This window comes from Balaenoptera acutorostrata, chromosome 21, assembly GCF_949987535.1.
Source record: "Balaenoptera acutorostrata chromosome 21, mBalAcu1.1, whole genome shotgun sequence".
NCBI classification, from domain to species: Eukaryota; Metazoa; Chordata; class Mammalia; order Artiodactyla; family Balaenopteridae; genus Balaenoptera; species Balaenoptera acutorostrata.
The window spans coordinates 26,897,379-26,917,919 of record NC_080084.1 but is presented as its reverse complement, the minus strand read 5'-3'; the positions used below and the strand labels follow the sequence as shown (position 1 = coordinate 26,917,919).

General features: G+C 45.6%; 1 protein-coding gene across 7 annotated transcripts in view; it reads left to right on the top strand.

The window, feature by feature from the left end:
- The window catches only part of STOX2 (storkhead box 2), a 209,846-nt gene that overhangs the window by 85,119 nt on the left and 104,186 nt on the right, over positions 1 to 20,541 (top strand). The window contains exon 1 of one of the 7 annotated variants that reach the window (XM_007177854.2): positions 18,237 to 18,769. The exons of the other annotated variants lie outside the window; for them this stretch is intronic. Within the exon in view, the coding sequence (XP_007177916.2) occupies positions 18,604 to 18,769 (166 nt within the window). The 5' untranslated portion in view covers positions 18,237 to 18,603. Of the gene's footprint in view, positions 1 to 18,236; positions 18,770 to 20,541 lie in introns of those variants that run through there. 7 annotated transcript variants of the gene reach the window in all.

Below are 20,541 nucleotides of genomic sequence, written 5' to 3'. Positions count from 1 at the left end.
CCTCTAACCATCTTTCTCTCAACTACCCGTTTACCCTCTGAAAAGCACTGCCCCAAACACTGACATCCCTCTGCTTGAACATAGAACAAACAATCCTTGATGACAACTCCCATCATCACTTCCTTTCTTCTCCGCCTCCCTCCCTCCTACAAATACTCGTTAAAAGCCTTCTACGCGTGAAGAATCATGCGAGGTCCTTGAACAACACGTTCCTCTCCATGTTGTGAGCCTTTTCTATGGTACATCAGCTCAGGACCATTATGCGATGGTCCTGATGCAGGGCTGTGCAGCCCTGCCCTGCACGAGGATGTCTTAGCTGGAGAACATCATTCACATCAGGGTTTTTTGTGTTTTTTTAAAATTTATTTATTTATTTTTGGCTGTGTTGGGTCTTTGTTTCTGTGCGAGGGATTTCTCCAGTTGCAGCAAGCGGGGGCCACTCTTCATCGCGGTGCGCGGGCCTCTCACTATCGCGGCCTCTCTTGTTGCGGAGCACAGGCTCCAGACGCGCAAGCCCAGTAGTTGTGGCTCACGGGCCCAGTCGCTCCGCGGCATGTGGGATCCTCCCAGACCAGGGCTCGAACCCGTGTCCCCTGCATTGGCAGGCGGATTCTCAACCACTGCGCCACCAGGGAAGCCCCACATCAGGGGTTTATACAGTGAGAGAGATAAAGTAATATGTCCTTAGAAAGGAAACTCCCCCCCTACCACCACAGTTGTCACTAAGGCAGTGTAAAGGCTTCTAGAGGCCCAGAATCGACCTTCCTTTCCCCGTTTATGATCAGACGTGTTGCCGCTCACGACCAAACCCTTCACCAGTCGTTAGCAGTTACTCTGCTGAGCGCACTACATACATTTTCATATTTATTCTTCACACACATTAAGAGAAAGCCACTTTTCCCATTTTACCTTGGAGGAAACGATGGCCTAGCAGAGATTTTTGGACTTTGCTCAAGGTTATGCATCTGATAAGTGTTAGATCCAGGATCTTTTTAATACCTGAGGATGGAGGCAAGTATCTTAGACGCATCTGTAACCTCTTTCACCGTGGGAGAAAAATAGGGTGCTGGAGATCTCCATTTTCTTTTTATTTATGAGACAAGTTCATTTTTCAAAGGATGGGGATTCAAGGCTCCAAGCAAGAACCATCCCCCCCAAGCCTATGCCCCCCAAGCAGTACTAATAGTGGCTAACATTTGCAGTGCCTTCTCTGTACCAGGCATTGTCTAAGCAGTTCATGTGGATTAATTGATTTGAATCTTACAGCAGCCCTGAGTTCTATTATTGTCTCCATTTTCCAGTTGAGGAAATTGAGACTCGGGGTGATCATACGGGGATGGTCAGTGGCCCAGTGCATTTACCTGGGCAGGTGGCCTCTAGACCCTGTACACCCCGCCTCTCTGTTGTGCCCTCCAGATCCCAGGTATATCAAGGCCCCGTCCTGCTTGTTTCCTCCTGGCCTTGAAGGAGCGCGGAGGAGGAAGCCTCTGTGAGGTCTGGCAGAGACAGCAGTGCCTAGCTGGGATCTGGATGTGTGCTCCTGCCTGCTCTTTGCCAATCCCGTGGTTACTTCTTATTCTGACTTGCTTATTTATGGGTCCTGGGGCTTGGCAAGGAAGAAGCTAGAGGTTCACACAGTCTGCACAGGAATGAGACAGATTCTTGCTCCTGTTAATGAGAGTTAAACATCTCAAGTGTTGCTTTTCCCTCACCTCTTTCTCCCACTTCATTCTTTTGGAAAGTGTTCAAACCCCGCAATTATGCAGGTGGCTGTAGGGCAGAGCTGATTTACCCCTTATTTCTTGGGCTAATTTGGCTTTGGACGAGGGAAAGGGGCAAATGCTCCCTTTCTCTCAAGCACAGAAAACCAGTTGGCTTCTTTCCTGTGTAAGTGATATGCACAGGTTTTCTCAAAAGGGAAGTTTTGCTTTTATAAGCTGCCGAAAAAGTTCTTGAAGCATTATTGGGCCATCTCGCTTGGTTTACTTATTTATTTTTCTGAATGAATCCAGCTTTGGTTTAGGAGTTTGAAGGAGTCCAAGGATTGTCATCAACGACACTGTTACAGGTTGAATTGTGTGGCCCCCAGATTCCTATGTTGAAGTCCTAACCCCCGGGACCTCAGAATCTGACCTTATTTGGAAATAGGGTTGTTACTGATGCAGTTAGTTAAGATGAGGTCATACTCGAGTAGCGTGGCCCCTAATCCAATGTGACTGGTGTCCTTATAAAACAGTGAAATTTGGACACAGATACGCACATGGTGAAATGCCGTGTGAAGACAGGGGTGATGCAGCAGAAGCCAAGCAATGCCAAGATGGCCACTGAAGCACCAGAAGCTAGGAGTGAGGCCTGGAGCAGATCCTACCTCCCAGCTCTCAGAAGGAACCCACCCTGCGCACACCTTGATCTTGGATTTCTTCAGAACTGTGGGACGGTTTCTGTTGTTGAAGCTGCCCAGTTTGTGGTATTTTGTTCTGGCAGCCCTAGCAAACGAATGCACACGAATTCTCACCTTAAACAAACAATAAAAATGAAAACATTAAGTTAGTAAAGTTTGATGGGCCTGAGCCTTTGAGCAAGGTGAACTTTCTTTTTTCCAGCATTGCAGCAACTTAGAATCAGAGGACCTTGGCACTGGAGGGCCCTGGCTGGGGACGGGCACGAGGTCTGCAGGGGCACCTGCCGGGCGCAGCCTGAGTCCAGGGTCACTGGCTCACTTCTGCTTCTCTCCACCGACACTTCCTCTCCGTTCATTCTTGACTTCCGGTCCCCTGCACAAGCTGCATGTCCCAGGCTGGTCTCCTCTCAGCATGTTAATTTCTCTCTCCCTTCCTACCTTCCTACCTCTTCCTTTAAGTCTTCCTAGTTTGATAAAGATATGCCAACTGCTTCCTTTCAGCTCTCTCGATCCGGAAGTGAAATCCCCAATGTCCTCTTGCAGAAGAAAGACCCCCCTAATTTTCGATTCATACGTATCCTCCACCCCTCCGGTGCCCTTACCCTTTGCCTGTATATTTGGATGCCATATTATATGCCTCCCTGGCTTGTGTCTGCCCCACTTCCGCCATCCATTAGGTCAGGTCGGAGCTGAGGTAGGACCAGCGTGGGTGGGGAAGCCAGCGACAGGTAGGCTGAAGTTCAAGGTGGTACCTTCATTTGGTGGGCGGAGAGGCTGGGTGGCATGCCCACACTGTGAAGGGGAGATAGACCACGGTTAGAAACACAGGTCAACACATTAGAAGACTTCAAAATGGGGAGATCTGGCCAAGAATCAGAGATTGGCGAGGAGATAGAAAACCAGGCAGACTGATCACATGGGCCCGGGAGCCAGGGTGAACTCAGGGCAGTGTGTACGGTCTCTGGCAGCGCCCGATGTGTGCGTGCATGCCATTGGGGGACTGAGTAGGATCAGAAAGGGTGGAGGTTTTACCTCTTAGGAGGTGCAGAGACCGTGGGACCATGCCATTGTGTCATCTGAGGTTAAAATCCCTGGGATTTAAGGCCCCAGTCTATGGAGGGCTTTGAGTGTTGTGCTTTCTACAATATAATGCTTCATCGACGGTACCAATTTTTACTAAAATTTTACTCATCTTCTCTTTGGAACTTTAATGGTTTCCAAATCTGCTCTGTGTTGGAGGATGGCCACGAGCTGTGCCAAAGGGGATGGGAGAGGCGCCCTGCATGGCGGGCCGGCCCCCTGGAGGGTCCGAGGTGCTGGCTTAGGCAGTGTTGTTGAACAGACACGGCTGCTGGTGGTCTGTACATGGGTGGAGGGGCCGGATCAGTGAGGAAGATGAGGGAGTACCTGGGCATCTCATTTGGTGGGTGTTTTCTACCCAGACCGCAATTCTTTGTTTTTTGCCCAGCAAACACCAAGTAGAGCTGCGTTGCTACTTCTGTTTTTCTTTAGTCTTTGGGAAACAAAACAAGCTTTTCCCCCCAAATAAGACTTTAAGTCTTAATTAGGTAAATACTTAGTGAAAATCCTTGACTTTACTAAGTTTTAGCCCACTTGCTCATCTTTGATGGCAGGGACTTCCTGGATACAAGACTGAGCCAAGAGCTCTACATATATTATCTTATTTAAATTGACCACTATGTATTTTTGCCGTTCTTATTTTAAAGATGAGAAGACGCAGGCTTATAGAGGTTAAATAATTTGTTCAGGGACACAGAGGAGGTAAGAAGCTGAGCCAGGACTTAAACTGGGGTCTGACTTCAAATTCTGTGTTTAGCATTGAACTGACATAACCAATAGTGTCAAATTCTGAGTTCCTAAGAATTTCTTTTTACTCTTCCTGTTGTTCCAAAGTAAAATTTTACCATGACTTGCTTTATTATCATCTCAAAGTCACAAAGAGATAGAACAGTGACTTACCATGTATTTATTGTTACTCTGGCCCTCATCAACTCTTCTAAGTGTCAATAGAAGTGAGATGTAGTGCTTTGCATAGCCTTCAGAATATCTGCATATTTCTCATCGCTTTATAACAGCACGTCATGGTGTTTGAACCAGGAAAGGGACACGGCAGCTGTTGAGTGCAGTTCCCACCTTTTCTAAATGAAGATGTTGAGAGTCATAGAGGTTTGGTGAGTTGACTACTGGGAATTATTAAAGGCTGGCATAGAACTTCCGTGCTGGTGTTCTTCCTCCTTACTTAAGTGTTCTTCACAGAGCTCTTATCTTCTCCAGTACCTCGTTGAGGTTGGTGGGTAAAACAACACAGGAGCAGAGAAGTTATGTGACACTTGCTCAAGATGCCAGAGGAAGTTTGTAGTGGAAGGAAGACATGAGCTTAAGAACCCTGGGACCAGCCTGGTGTGCTTTCCATCACCCCCACCCCGTCTCCCTGAGCTTTGCTGTGCTGTGCTGCCTCTTAGGGGTTGCCCTCTCAGCAGGTCTCTGAATGGCCACATGGCCACGTTGCCTTAAGCCCACTGATGAGGGAGGAAGGGAGGGAGAGGAGGGAGGGAGGGGGAGAGAAAGAGAGAGAGAGGACCATCACCATATCATACATGACTGATTGTGAAAATGGTAAAGGATGTCTGGGAACTTTTGTTTCATGAGTGTATGTGTGTTTCTTTTAATGTTCTCTATTTTTCTTTTTTTTTGGTGAAAAACTCAGATTTTATAATTATTAAGAAATTCTTCCTGTCAGAGACAAAAGAAAAAGTGAGCTGCTTGATTCCATTTCCAGCAATATAGCAGACCGTATATCCTCAAAAGCCCCCGGATTAAAAAAAAACCACTATAAATTTCCAGGTGAAATATTTCATAGCATTTCTTGGCTCTTCAATCTCGTAAAACGCAAATCTAGCTCCATCCACATTTCTGTACCATTAAGCTAGCAACTCAGCCCCAAGGGAACTGACCTGTTCATGCTGAGCAAAGAAACTGGTAAACAGGGTAAACTGCAACAAGGTTTGACTATTTAAAACAGTAAAAGAAAGGGGGGGGGGGACAGAGAAAGGAGAGGGGGGGCAGGAAGGGAGGAGGGGGGAGGGAGGGAGGGAGGAGAGGGGGGAGGGAGGGAGGAGAGGGAGGGAAAGGAAGCAGGAGATGGAGGAAGAAAGAAAGGAAGAAGGAAGGAAGGAAATGAAACAATAACCTGGGAGCCAATATATGTTTGTACAGAGTTGAATCATTGTCAGGTATTTGTATTGTTTGGGAGAATATGGAGATGGTGATTTATTTTAGATTTTTTTCAAGTTCAAGAATGCCTGTTGAAATATTGGGGTAATCACTGAAAGAATAGAAGAAGAGAAGACATTAAGAGAGAAAGAGACTACTTAAATGATTTAGCGTGGCACAATAAAGAACTTTCTGAGCTTCCCAGGGGGCGCACCACCTGACTTGGCAGCCAGGGTGTGTTCAGCGCTGGACCCGGTTGAGGGTGTCAACTAAAATGAATTAAATTAATATTTACTGAGCACTAAGTGATTGCCAGGCACATATTTCATTTAATCCTCAGAACAACCCCATTAAATTGGCACTTTTGTCTTCCCCATGTTACAGAGGAAGAACTGAGGGATAGAGCTGTTTATAGGACATGTCTGAGGTTGCCCGGCTGGGAAGTAGAGATGCTGGGATTCAGGCACCGAGAGATGTGCTCCAGAGTAATCACTTTTAACTCCTAAACTCTTCCGCCTTAGCAAAATCCTTGCAGGGAAATCCTTGCCTGAGCAAGATTCTGGGCGGGGGATGGAGAGAACTGTGCCCCTCCAAGATGGCTCAAGGCCTCTCCCCTCTGTTCTCCTGTTCTACGGCCTGTGAGCCACCTCCCGGAAACCTGCAGGTGCACACGGCTGGAGGAACCTTTTGCCTTGATTTCATGGGTACAGTGCAGTGCTGCAGCTCTTGAACTTGGTCATTTGTGAACTCTGACAAGTGCATAAAATCACTTCCTTTTAAGCTTTTCTGTTTTAGTTGCTGAGGTTATGGTGTTGATTATAATGGTCTGTCATGACACGTGAAAGCAAATTGGATGTTCTCATAATTGATGCGTACTTAAGACGTATTTAGCCTCTCATCTAAGCAAGTTATATTTCAATTGTTACAGGATCTAAATTTCAAATATCCCATTTGCCATGCCACCCATTCAGTAGCATATAGGTGCTGGCTCTATGAATACATTTATCTGTCAACACCAAACATGGATGGATTTCTTTAGGTCTGAAACTGAAATAATTTAGGTCTAAAAATGTGTCCTGGCTCTGGAAAACTCTGTAGGAGGCTCACCTCCAAGAACTTGGAGATGTTTAAACACGCAGTGTCTGGAGCCAGGAAGCCAGATCAGATATTCTCTGGAAATCAGCTTCCCTCTAAGATTTTGGAAGAAAACTGTGTCGCAAAACAGTGTCTCCATCCTATCTCTGGATTCAACTTTCTCTTTCCTTTATTGCCTTCTGTCTCTTTCTCGTAGCTTCTTATTTGGGTTTGGCCTTTTCCCATTTCTAGGATATTTTACTCCTTTCTTCTGAGAAGCCACGAAGACAGAGAGGTAGCAGTTTCCTGACTGGCACAAAGGTGTGTCCACACGAAACCCACCTGTAGGCTGAAACGAGGGCGGGCGCTCACCTCTAGTCTAGTCTGTGTTACAAAGCGCAGCCCACGTGCAAAATGTTAGGACTTGGCACTTGTCCCTTCCCCCTGCTGCCAGCACTCAGCTTGGTGGCCTGGAGGGAGGCCCCGCTGGTCTCTTAAGAAGGTAGTCCCTCGTTCTTTGTGGGAACTGGGAAAACAAGGTGGGGGAAAGGCTGGGGAATGCAGGTTATGCTGTATTGTGTATTCTCCTTACAAGAAGCGTTTGCCATCAGATGGAATTACCTCAGCCAATTTTTGGTTTGGGTAAATGGGATCATAGCAGAACCAATGCAATATATGTCTTGCCAAAAATTAAACTTTGGCCGCAGGTCTTTGAGCCTCCACCCCCATTAGTCAGGGGACAAAGAAGAGTGTATGGTGACACCCCCAAATGCTACTATTTTACATTTTAAAATATCTGATCATACTGGCAGTTTTTCTTGTCTCCCCACTTACCTTTATTTGTTCCTCTTATAAAGCCAAAATTATACTTTTTGACCAGCCTTCTTTCACTAAAAGTAGAGTGACCATATGTCCCTGTTGGACCAGGAGGGTTCTGGTCAAGCGTTTTGTCCTAGTGTAATTAATAGCATCCTTTTTACTTGAAAAAAATGTCCTAGTTGAATAATAAATAACATGGTAACTAATGAAAGCTACTGCAAATGATTATTAGGTTATAGTTAACCCTCTCTGTTTGAAATAGAAGTCTCATAGCACCTTTAAAGTATCAAATGAATAATAATAGGAAGACTAAAGATTATTACCCAGACGGCTAACTACTTAAATTTTGAAATATTGAAGGAAAGTTGGAAAAAATCTCTCCAATGGACTTAGTAGAAATTATTAATCTCATCTATGTATTTGTTATTCTATATTAAAGTTAAAATGTTATTAGTAATTATTAAGTGATATCACATAAAAGTCCTATAATTTGCTGGGAGTTAAAGTAGTTAGTCTTAAATAGAGTCAGGAATTTAAATATCTTTTAAAAAATTATTGTAATTTGATAGAACAGGAAACTATTGGAGCTTTGCTTATTTTTTCATATATGATTTTAATTGTTCACGTATAACATTTCTTTGAATCACAGGAAGTGACGTGTTGAAAAAAAGATTCCTCCTTTAAAATCCATCTGTGTTGTCGTGTGGTTTTTCACTGGCTTGGGAAGCAGCTCTGTGGTGACCTGCAAACAGAATTGAGAAAAGAAAACTTTCAAGATTGATTAGTCCGAAGGAGGTGTGTGGATTTAAGTCTAAATCTCATGCACCATCTGTATAAACCAACCGAGGGAGTCATTTGAGTCATCCAGAGAAATTTGTCTTCTCTTTCACACACACATACAGTCATAAAAACTTATAATAACTTAGAAATTGGGGGACTATTCTAGCAATATAAAGATTTCTGTGAACTTCATTCAGACTACCCAAAAGCAGTTAACATATAACCCTAAATCTAGTAACTAACCCCCATCCGTCATTACGGGGGCAGCAGGGTAGGGCAGGAAAAATCCTAGACTGGGAATCTCAAGAGAGGAATTCTGGTGTTTCAACCTCTGTATGACTTGGGGCAAGTCACTTACTGCCTTTGAGCCTTCGTTTTTTCATCTTTAATTATGATAACAAATGTTACCTTGCTGACCTCAGACCTTACGAGACTCAATAAACTGTAAGGTCCTATACAAACATAAGGCATTATTTATTATTCCTTAGCTACTAGTGGATCCAAGGGAAAACAAAGTAGGTATAATATTCCTTTACGACCCTGAAACCACTTTATAAATCCATGGGCATTTGTTGGGCTTCTGCGAGGAACACAACACTGCAGAGGGCCAAAAATCAACATATCCTGGCACCTGCTTATAGAGGACCCACTTCTAAAAGGCACGAGGTTTCAAAAGATGAACGAAGTGAAGTCTTTCCTGGCCTCTCCATCTTAAGTCGAAAACCTTCATCTTAGCCTTCCTCCCCGGCGTTATTTTCCTCCGCTCCACTCATTGCTATTTCGTATTCTGTATAATTTACTCACTTGTTTACCGTTATCTCCCCCCATGAGCATGGAGACTCCTTAATGACAGTTTTGCTCTTATTGCTGCTATTTTGTTTTTAAACTTTGAATCCCAGAATTTGTAGCCGTCTTGAGCACATAGCAAGTGCTCAATGAACGTTTGTTCAATGAACAAAACAGTCATTGGTCTCAAGGAACCGGAAAGCCAGGGAGGCAGGGGATATCTCTGTACGGTACCGCATTCTATTACAGCATCGTAAGCACCATCGTGGAAGCCCAGAGATTGCTGTATAGATGGGACCAGGGCTTCCAACTCTGCAGGAGACGGGGTGGGAGGCAAAGAGAGGGAGAAGGTGGAAAGTTTGTCAGAGCACTGACTGCAATTTGAATCTTGAAGGATGAATGAGAGTTTTCCAGGAGGGCAAGGAGGTGATAGTCATCTTAGGCAAACAGGGCAGCCTCCGAGATGGTCTGGAGACGGAAATTGACATTGCTGAGGAACAGTGAGAACTCGTATTTATATCGATCTTTTAAGGAAAAAGTACAAAAGAAACAAAGGCTTACAGATTGATGCCACGTGTCACTCGGGGACGTGTGAGGGTCCACGAGGTGAGGGCCATTTCTGTGTGGCCCTGTGTGTGCTGTGTTTTACTTTTAGGATGATACTCCTGATAACTGTTTGTCTGTGCTCAGTGAGTGGATTTACAGATCACATGATCTTCATGATTTTGTCATGAGATGAGGAGGAATCATGAAATATCTTCTACCTCACAAAAGTCTACTGGTTCTCTCATGGCAAAATACTTCAAGGAATTGTTCAATGGGAAGATAAGGTATTTTTCTTCATAAAATGATGAGAGTTACAATCTTGCTGACCTTTTCTGACCACACCGAAACTGAGACCAGTCACTACAATCAGAGGAACCCACTGATGCTCTGATTTTCGCTGGTCTTTTGTGGTTAGTCAATTATGAGCTGAACAAAGTTCACAGAGACACCACGTTCAGTTGTGCTGAAGTCTCGGGTGGTCCAGGAGGACCTGTGTTGCCTCTGAAGGTTGGCAGTAGAAGCAAAGTCGCTCACTGTTGTCTACGCAGGGCAAGTCTGAGATGCATTCGGAAAATGGAAAGATTTACTTAATGAATTGTCACAACTGTCAATCATGTCAGTCAGGCAACTAAATTTCTCCTTTTTTCCCCTCAACTTGTGAAGAGGTGTGGTGACTCCAATGGACCATTGTTTCATTCTGAAGTGTGTTGGCTTTCAGTGAGAAGGTCCACTATTCATCTCTTAGGGTTTGAGAAAAATATTAGGTCTTTCTAGAGGAAGCTTGCCCTGTGTGAGAGTGTGCCTAGTGGCTCCTGGCTTTGTAAATGCTGGCATTTCGGTGCTCCCTTTAATTCCCTGAAGCTTATGAGTATAACTGCAGGTCCTTCAAATGAACAAATATAGCTGCAACACGTGCTAATTTGCCAAGACAGGTTTCTAGTATGAGGTAGATTGAAAGAGGCCACTGGTTGTAGAGGCTGCACAGGGAGAACGTGGTGAAATGGGCTCCTTTAGTTGACTGAGCAACTTGTTTAAAACTCTTATCCTTTTACTGAGAATATTTTAACCATTCTGAAGAGAGATGCGAAACCCTGACAAAAGAGCCTCATGGGTATTTTCTCAAAGAAGAGGGCAGTGGATATTACTATATACGTGGCATGTGCAGAAAGAAACAGATCCCGAGGTTTACCTCAGGTAACAAAGTTTGTTGAACAGGAGTCAGGTGCTTCACCATCAGTGTCAAAATCTTGTATCAGAGAAGATGGTTAAATATTTTTATGATTTCCAGCTGCATTCACATGTGAACCGAGGCTTCTCCGTGCAAGTTAACGTAAGACTGAAGCACATAAATGTCTTATTATTGTGCAGTCTGATTTTTGCCTTTAACTATTTAATATTGACTACTGATTACAAATTGCTTATTATCAAGTTTCAGTTTTGAATGGATAAACTTATTTTTAAGTATGTATTTAAACAAATAAATTAGATATTTGATTACATATATTTAATTTTAATTTTTAATATTCAAATTTTATAACAGTCTTACTCCACCGAATTTTTTAGGGTACCCTTTCTGTATCTCAGGCACATGACACTGGCTTTCTGTGTCTGGCCTCCCTCTCCTTCCCCAGTGCCTTGACTCGGGCCTTCAGGATATAGGGAGGCAGTGGAAACACAAGAATTTGGTGACGGATTGAGTGTAGTGACGGGCATGGGATGGATGGGAGGAGAGCAGTGAGAGACAGGAAGCAGTTGATGCATCCCAGGTTCTCGCTTTGGGAGATTGAATGGCTGGGAGTGCCGTTCACCATGTCCAGAAATGTATTCCAAGAAGCCAGAGGTTGGGAGAACGTGGATGAAGATGGTTAATTGTGTGTAATGAGCAGCTTCAGTTTGATTGTCCACGGAGTATCCGGGCAAGATACTCACTTGGCAGTAGGAAATAAGGATTTGGAGATCAGGAGAGAGGTCTGATGGAGAGTTTTTGGAAATCAATCACTTCGAGGGGTTAAGACAGAGCAGTGTCTGTCTCAGTCTACCTGATATCAGCTTTTGTTTTCAAACATTAAAAAAGGCGAGGCTGTGTGCCCCCCGTGTGTGCGGGTGAAAGGACCAGCTCACAGCAGCCTGTTTTCCAGCCCGTCCACACAAAGCCACTTCCTGACTGTGCCTTTGCTTCTCGGACTCTATTCTTTTTTATCTTTTAAATTGCATAAAATATACGTTACATTTACTCCTTTAATTCTTTCTGTACAGTTCAGTGGCCTTAAGTACATTCACGTTGTTGTGCAACTATCACCACCATCCATCTCCAGAACTTTATCACCGTCCCAAACTGAAACGTGATACCCATTAAACCCTAACTCCCCCTCCCCTTCCCCCAGGCCCTGACAACGGTGATTGTACTGTCTCTGAATTTGACTGCTCTAAGGACCTCATCTAAGAGGCATCATGCAGTATTTGTTCTTTTGTGTCTAGCCGATTTAGCATAAGACCTTCAAGATTCATCCATGTTGTTAGCCTGTGTCAGAATTTCCTCACATCTGCTCTTCCCGTTTGTTGACGGACACAGGTTGTTTCTACCTTCTCTGGACTCCGTTCGTGACCCTGGGTAACTGCTCCAGTTTGAGCAGGGTGTGCTGGGCACCACTGAATGCTGCAGCTCTTGAATACACGCTAGCTGTGCCTGGGTGTTGTCTTCTTTCTTTTTTCCTAAACCCAGTTTGTGGATGCTCTGTATCTCAGCTGTTTAACTCAGTAGCACCCACGGTATGGTATCAGTGTTCCTTGCTGGCCCCCACTGGAATTCAGCTTGTTTTGTTATTTGATGCAAAGCAGGATGCATAGGTGAACAAAAGGATCTAGACAGGGTTCAGGTTTTTTAAGTGCCCCCACCCCCCGTTAGTGATCAAGCATAATAATAAAATTGGCTATTTTTTTCTTGATGCCTTCCGCTTGCCGGCAGTGAAATGGAACATTTATATATTTACCTCAGATCTTCACTTTGAGAGCTTATCACCGTGACAATTGAAACAATGGAACTCAAAGATGAACTTTTCCCAGGCCCCCAGCAAAGCCGTGAATGCCTGCTCGCCTTGGCATCACCGCGCCGCACCGCCCTCTATTACTCTGACTTTGCTTAGTCTGGCCTGGAGACGGATGCCATCTCCCTGCCAGCCTACTCCAGCCTCTCCATCCTCCCAAACCCTCAGGCCCCCCTTGAGTTACTTCTCCTCGGTGAGTTCCTCCATCCCCAAATAATTGCTTTCTTTGGGAGTAGAATTCATTGACCACCATTATTCATTATAGCCCTGTCGGCAGTGGGTTATAGGTGACGATGTACCTGAGTGGAGAGACTAAGGGAAATTCAGCTTAGATTTTGATACGGGTGCAAAGACCAATATATACTCAGTCTCATCATTCTTAGGACTTCTCCAAAACATGTTTTACGCCATGGATTTATCACCTCTCACCACCTGTCTAGATCTGTTTGCCAAAATGTGCTCCAGCAACAGGTGGTCCTATGATTAGAGCTTGATGAGCAGTTGTTTTTTGTTTTTTGGTTTTTTGTTTTGGTAGACTTACAAGGTGCGTTTGCACATGAAAGGCTCTGAGAAGTCCAGCAGGCCTGTTGTAACGTTAACACATCTTCTGAATTTATAATGGAACCCTCTTTCCAAGTCACATTTGTTAATGTATCTCAGGACAAGGGTTCCCCAGAGCACATTGTTTATTGGGAGCTGCAGACCTGCATGCCAGCAGCGTGACCACCGCCCTGGCAACCACACTGGTGGTCCACATAAGAAGAGAGCATCTTCTAAGAAAGACAGTAAATGCTCAAGCTTTCTGATAAAATTATAACTAGCAGTTTGGAGCCTGGGCAAAGGAGGACAAAGATGTATCTACCAAGTACATGGTCAGCTACCTTATTATCTGCTTTTGGAGGCCCAGGTCATATGAATGTGCATACGTACATACATGCAAATATATGAGTGTATATATGCGTCACATAAGAAATACTCCCAATCTTCCAGCTCGAAAGCCTCTGAAAAAGCCCTCGTCCTTTTGGGACACATTCATTTCCAGATTCCATTTAGCTTCTTAACCTGGGCCACACAACCGCCCAATTTTAAGGTGTATATATGTATTTTTTTTGACTAAAAGCACATTTGTCAAATGAAACTGTTAATATCTTTTTCAAATTATGTTTCAGGACGCAGCAGCAAGATAAATGACTATCAGACTCAGAATTTTGATTTTTATTTAACAAATATTTTAATCACAAACTTCGATGCATATATCACAGACGTACGTAAATACATAAACACCTATTTCCTTTCTGTGGACTTAGCTCTCTTACCATACCAAAGTGGGGCTTTCTGTGCACAGCAAAGATCACTTATATTTAGGCCTTTAATGAATGTTCAGTGTACCAGAGATACAAATTCAAAATATCAAATTTTCCTTGATTAGAGATACAAATGGGAAAATCAAATTTCCTTCAGTTTTTAGATTCAGTGCATTCAGTTTGTAAATTTGGTATTTTAAAAATAATAAAATTAAAACTGTAACTCTCAGGGGGCCTTTGAAAAACATTTTATCAACTCAGATTGAAGACTAAAGTCCTTTTACTCAATAATTAGCCCCATTTAGAAACACAGTTATGGAAAATTTCAAACCAGATTCTTCAGAGTACTTAATCAGGCTTCATTAGTCATCACATCTGGGCCAGTTACTGTGAGCCACTGGACACAGCTATGAACAAAGCAGAACAATGAACTGCAATGAATAAAACAGAAAACATCCCTTGCCTTCATGGAGTTTACATACTGGTAACTATTAAATTCATTCAACTCTTGTAAATCTGATAAACCAAAGTTTTAAATGAGGAGCACGTCAAAGTCAAAATTATTCTACCTTTCAACTTAAAATTACAAGTCTAAAATCAGTTACAGTTGACCCTTGAACGACACAGGTTTGAACTACCCATTTCCACTTATACGTGGGTATTTTTCAATAGTAAATACCACATGGTCCATCCGTGGTTGATTGAATCAGAGGAACCGTGGATGGGATGGCTGCTATAAATTATACTTGAATTAACCTGGTTGTTCAAGGGCCAACTGTATACATTTGAATTAGAATCACAAAGCAAATGTGTGTCTAATTAGTATCTCTATCTGATGTGTAAATACCAAATGTACAAATTATTCTTAAGCCTGATTAAAAAATAACAAGTACTGTGAAAGTGATTTGCTGTATCATTTTGCTATTTAATTCTAAACTTTCCTACTAGGAAAAACTGGGATTACACAACTGAGCTTGCTTGATGGACAGTTCAAGACCCAGATACTTGATTGTCTCAAGTAGATTGAGAGATTTGAAACTAGGACTAGGGACCTAGGGGTTGAGTATGACCAGAGTGAATCTTTCCATAGGACAGATGGACACACTGAGTCTGATTTTAACAGTGGCTGTAATAACGGGATTCCACTTTCTTTACATAGGGTTGGTTTCACAGTATGTTGTTTGCTAGATTCAAGTCTTACCTTCATAACTTCTTTTGATGTTGCCACTTAATTTGGATGGATAAATTACTTAACTGTCTCTACCTCTCCTACTTTACTATCTGATTCGATTCAGCTAACCCAGCCTGTTTACCGCCTGATTCTTCTGTGTCTGGCTATTTGGCTTTGGCTCCAAGAGCATTCTGTTGCGTATAGACACCGGGTGATATCGCTGCTCTGCAAAGGCCAGCATTCAGAGGCAGCTGAGTGGAGCTGTAGCTCTCCTCCCAAAATATCCATCAACCCACCCCCATTCCTTCAGATGCACAATGAATATTTTCTCAGTTTTAAGTCAAGTGCGATTCAAATTTACAGTCTGGAAAAGTCCTGGATGACCCCTCCCCTAAACAGAATCCCTCTTCTAAGCCCCTTTTATATAGAAATTCTAAAACTATCATTGCTTCTTTGCTTAAAACCCTTCAGTGGCTCACATAATACAATAGAATACAAAACCCTTAACATGGCCTGCAAGTCCTTGCGTGATCCGGCTCTTGGCTTCATCCGTGATCTCATCACACGCCTTCCTCTTATGCTCCAATTCCAGCCACACTGGCCGCCTTTCACTTCTTCCAACAGAAGCCAAGATTCTTTCCCACCTCAGGGCCTTTGCATGCACTGTTCCCACTTTCTGAAACATCACTCTCCCCACTCTTTGCTTGGATGACTCCACATTCTGTAGGTCTCAGATTAACTGTCGTTTTTTCATAGAGGTGATTCTTCTTTGTAGACCTTAACACAATCCGTGCATTTATTTGCTTACTACCTAGACCATAAGTTACGTGGGGCCATGTGTGTTGTTCTGTTTGCCCAGCACCCATCACAGCATATACTAGACCGTCAAAAATCATTTGCTAAGTGAATAAGTATCACAGTTGTCACAGCAATCACCATTAGCCTTCAGTCGTAACCATTATAATCATTCATATAACCACTTTTGGCTCATGGGAGGTAGGGTAATTGTTGAATTGGATTGAGATATGTAAATGTCACTATCTCATGCATTCATTAATACAATTATTTTTTATTACCTTTATGGTTCTTTACACATTTAGTCTTCTTTAGTTTCTAAAGCTGGAGGCTTTCTGTTCTTAGCAGTCCTCTTACAGTAAGAAGACATTTTAGCAAAATGTGCCTTTTGGGAGACTGTCCTTTTCTAACTTTTAAAAAATGTCACTGAATATTAGCTAACTGGTTTACGGTTAGTAATAAATTTTGATTAGTGTAAATACAAGTTGCTTAGTGATTTTTGTTTGTTTACCCCCCGGTTTCCCGGGAGATAGATCAGTTACACTGGCCCCAGGTTACAGAGGGCAGCCCTGAGATATTGAATGGAAGTTCTAGATTCTATAATGTTTGTTGCTGAAACCTCGCCCCCTTCTGTGTCGTTCTTCGAGAACCTTGCTCACCCTCCCCGCAAAGAATCAAAGCCTTGGAAAAGCACCAAATTTTGCTAAAACTCCTGAATCCTAACCATTTAGAACCCAGTGTGGGTTTTTTGGGGGGGGGGTGTTGTTTTTTGCAGTATCAGCCTGAAAAGATCATAGCTTCATAAAGATTTCATATCCCTGTCTCAGTACCTTGGCACTTGCGAATATGTAGAACAGCATAAAACATGATTTTGAACGTTGCATCGTCACAAATGGAAAAAAGCGCAAAGACGTAAGAAGAATCGGGTTTATTTTTGTTGTTTACAACACCTAAGCGTTATTGGAAACCCAAACGAGAAGCCAAGCTGAAAAAACGGCCGCAGCGCAGCGCGGTCGGGGTTCTCCGCAGTGTGGCCGCGCGCCTTTAACTCGCGGTGACCTCCGCGTCCCGGCCCGGCATCCCCGGCCCGGCGCCTCGGCCGGGGCGGCGCATCGCCCCCTCCTCCCCTCCCGCGCCGCGCGCATTGTTGTCCTTTAGCGATTGGTTGTTGGACCAGAAACAGCTGTGCAGAGCCGAGCCGGGTAGTGGGGCTGTGGACCTGAATGCAGGTTAGCGGGCTGGTAGTGACTGACACCGGGGGCTCGGGGGACAGCGAGGAAGAGCCGGAGCCGCCCTCGCTGCGTTCTCCAGGCGGCGTGGACCAGGTGCCCGGGCGTTTGCGGCTGTCGGCGGAGCTGCGGGTGGCGCCCCCTCCCCCGGATCTAGCTGCCTCCGGGATTGGCGCAGGCGGGCAAGGCAGGGCACCGCAGACTGCCCTGTTCCCACCGAGCGGTTTCTCTCCCTTTCTGCAAGCGGGAGGCGCCATCCTAAAAATATGTAAATATCCGAGCGCTGACTCCTGGCTGGGGCACCCGCCAAGTCCCAGAGCCGCCGCAGGGTGTTTTACATGAAAATGAGAAGCCTGACAGGATCCGTGCTCTAACTTAAGGCAGCTCGGTGATTAGCATGAGGCTGAGCGGCTTCCCGGCTTCCTGTCCTTCAATAGCCATTCTGCGCGCTCGCGACTGAGCAGCGGTGCCGCCGTGCGGGGGACAATCGGCGGGCTCCGCATCCTTGGCAGCCATGGCTCCCGTCGCCGCCGCGGCCAGTAAGTAGGAGCATGCCCGTGTAGGGGGGCACATGCGTGTCGGCGCGCGCGCGCACACGCACACACGCACGCACACCACCCTGAGCCTTGGAAGGAGGAAGATCGACGAGGCGCTGCAGTCGCGAGGACTCTTCCTGGATTCGGCAGGAGCCCGCCGCCGCAGCTGCTGACTGCAGAGCCTGCTCGGATCCTGTGCACACGCGCCCCCCATCCGAGCCTCTGTAATGAAGACTGCCTCCCGAGGACTGCAGGGGAGGCAGAGCCCGCCCGCGCCCGGGACTGCGGGCCGCGCGGCTGAAAGGCCCAGGGGGACACGACTTGGACGCTGTCATCCCCACGCCTCGCTCTGAGCCGCCCGGTGCGGAGAGGGTCTGCCGCCGCCCCTCCGGCTTCCCGGGCGCCCGATCCCGGGTCACCCCCGGAGGCCTGGGCTTCCTCATTTGTTTGGGTCTTTTGTGCCGTGGCTCACAGTTGGCTAAGCACTCCTGCGCTGAATCGGGCCATTGTCTGCGCTCCCATTGCTTTCACGCTGCAAGTCTCGGCGCCCTCACCCCGCCCGCCCCCTGCCCGCCTCCTCCTGGCCGGGGAGCCTCCTAACGTGCCTTTCCCCCCAGGAATCTGGAAGCTATAAGCCGGCCGGATTGCAAATGAAGTGTAATGCATTGTGGGACGTGTGTAAAATCGGAGCCTTCGCCGTGGGGGGGTGTGGGGGCGTGGGGAGGGCCGGACCCGCCGCTGGCGGTGTAGACGCCGACGAGGAGGGGCTGGGAAAATGCGCGCAGAGTCCGCCCGGGTCGTGCCCGCCGTAGACGGATGAAGCCGCGCGCTGCGCCCCGGCGCTGAGGCCCCGAGGATCGGGGCAGCGGGTCGCCCTCCCCACCATGAAGAAGACCCGGAGCACAACCTTGCGGCGAGCCTGGCCTAGCTCGGATTTCTCGGACCGGGCCTCGGACCGCATGAGGTCCCGCAGCGAGAAGGACTACCGCCTGCACAAGCGCTTCCCCGCGGCCTTCGCGCCCCAGGCTTCGCGGGGCTACATGACATCAGGTTGGTAACCGCGTTCCTGCCCCCAAGCCGGGGCCGCGGGGCGTGCTGCGGGCGCCGCGGCCGGGGTGCTTCCCCGGGAGGACGGGCGGTGATGGATGCGATAAGTTATGGGGAAAGCAGGAAAAAAATTAGCTCACATCCACCATTTTGTACCTCCGCAAGATCCACAGCAGGCCCTCTCAATATGGGGTTGGAGAGCTATTAGTTAGGTGAAATCTGGGAGGGGGACGTGCCGCGCGTTTTGGCTGCACAGATAAATGACCGCCAGCTCGGGCGCCCAGCCTCCCTGAGCTTGTGGAAGAGCCTGCGTCCGCCGTTGCCCGCAGTATCGGGCTTGCTCGCTCCCGCATTGTGGCCAGTTATTATCCTAGTGGGTATTTAAACAGCCTTTCTTTCTTAAAAGGGAACAGGTTCCGTGCACAGTTCTGGATGGTTTGAGTCAGGGAAGAGGTCTCAGGCTGGCCTGCTTGCACGCAGGGAACTGTGTTGCAGCTCATTGAATGCATTCGGTGGGGTAATGGTGTGTATGCGGATTGAAGGCTCACATGATTTTGTGTGGATTTAACATATGTTGCTTTGAATCAGGTTGTATGGAAAGAATGGAGGCTGTGTCATGTATTTGCATGTCAGACAGGAAGGACAAACAAAACGGTAAACGGGAATGAAGGATTTCATCTTAAAAGGCATAGAAGAATTTCTGAAGGCGCCAGTTAGTTCCCTTTGGAAATACAGCGGATGGCTTTGCTGTGTGACTTGGAAACCCAGGGATAAAATACTTGAAACGCTGAAGGAGGAAAATCCTGAAACTCTTCTCGTTGTTTTCTCCTTACTTACTGTTGACCACTTGTATGTAATGATGTGTAAGACACCAGTTTTGGTTTGTTTGTTTTTCATTCTGAATGAATTCATTTTCTTCTAAACAAAATGTCATGGGAAAACCGAGATGATATTTGAAAACACATCCTATACCAAATCACTCTAAATCCTGGGAAGATTGCTTTAAGCTTGCAGTTGGTACTCAAAGTCTAGCTCTACTATCTTTCTCCTAAAACATCAAGGTTTTAAAAAAAAAAAAAAAAACTGGGACCGGTATCTCATGCTTTAAAAATGTCTTGTGAGCGCATTTCCATGAGTATAAAACCTAAATAAAATAACCGTCTTTTTTACTGCGAAATCTGGTGACATAAGGATGTACTGTTTTGGCAATAAGCCTCCCTTGATTTTTTCCCTGTCATGAAAAGCCAGATTTGTAAAGGAAGTGACAACTACAGTTTATACTTCAGTAATTGAAGTCAGTCACTGCTGTGGTCGCTTTATTCTTCAGGCTGGTGGCAGTAAATTTTGAAATACACCTAAATCCAAGTGTAACCTCAAAACACATATGTCCATAAACCCATGTCTACACTGAGTGTTCAGATAATCTCAGGTTTCATATCCTTGGGGTTTGAATGTCTTCATTCCACACTGAATAGTTTTGCCTCTGTTTTGCCCCTCTTCAGGAATCAGTACTGATACCAAGAGTGAGCTGTAGGAGGGCAGGTGGCCATAATGTCTTCAAAAGACCTGCAAGACTCTAATGATTTCAGGCACGTTCCCATGGAGCCTGTTTTCACCTATCTTGTCATAGCATCATTATGATCACATTTTTATTCGTTGCTAAAGAACTTCTCTGCTATTGCCAGTTTTTCAAGGCATTTTTGAGGGCTTGAGGTAGTAGCTTTTCATTTTCTTTGATTCTCTTATTTCTTGACTTGTAAATAGTAAGCTGGTCC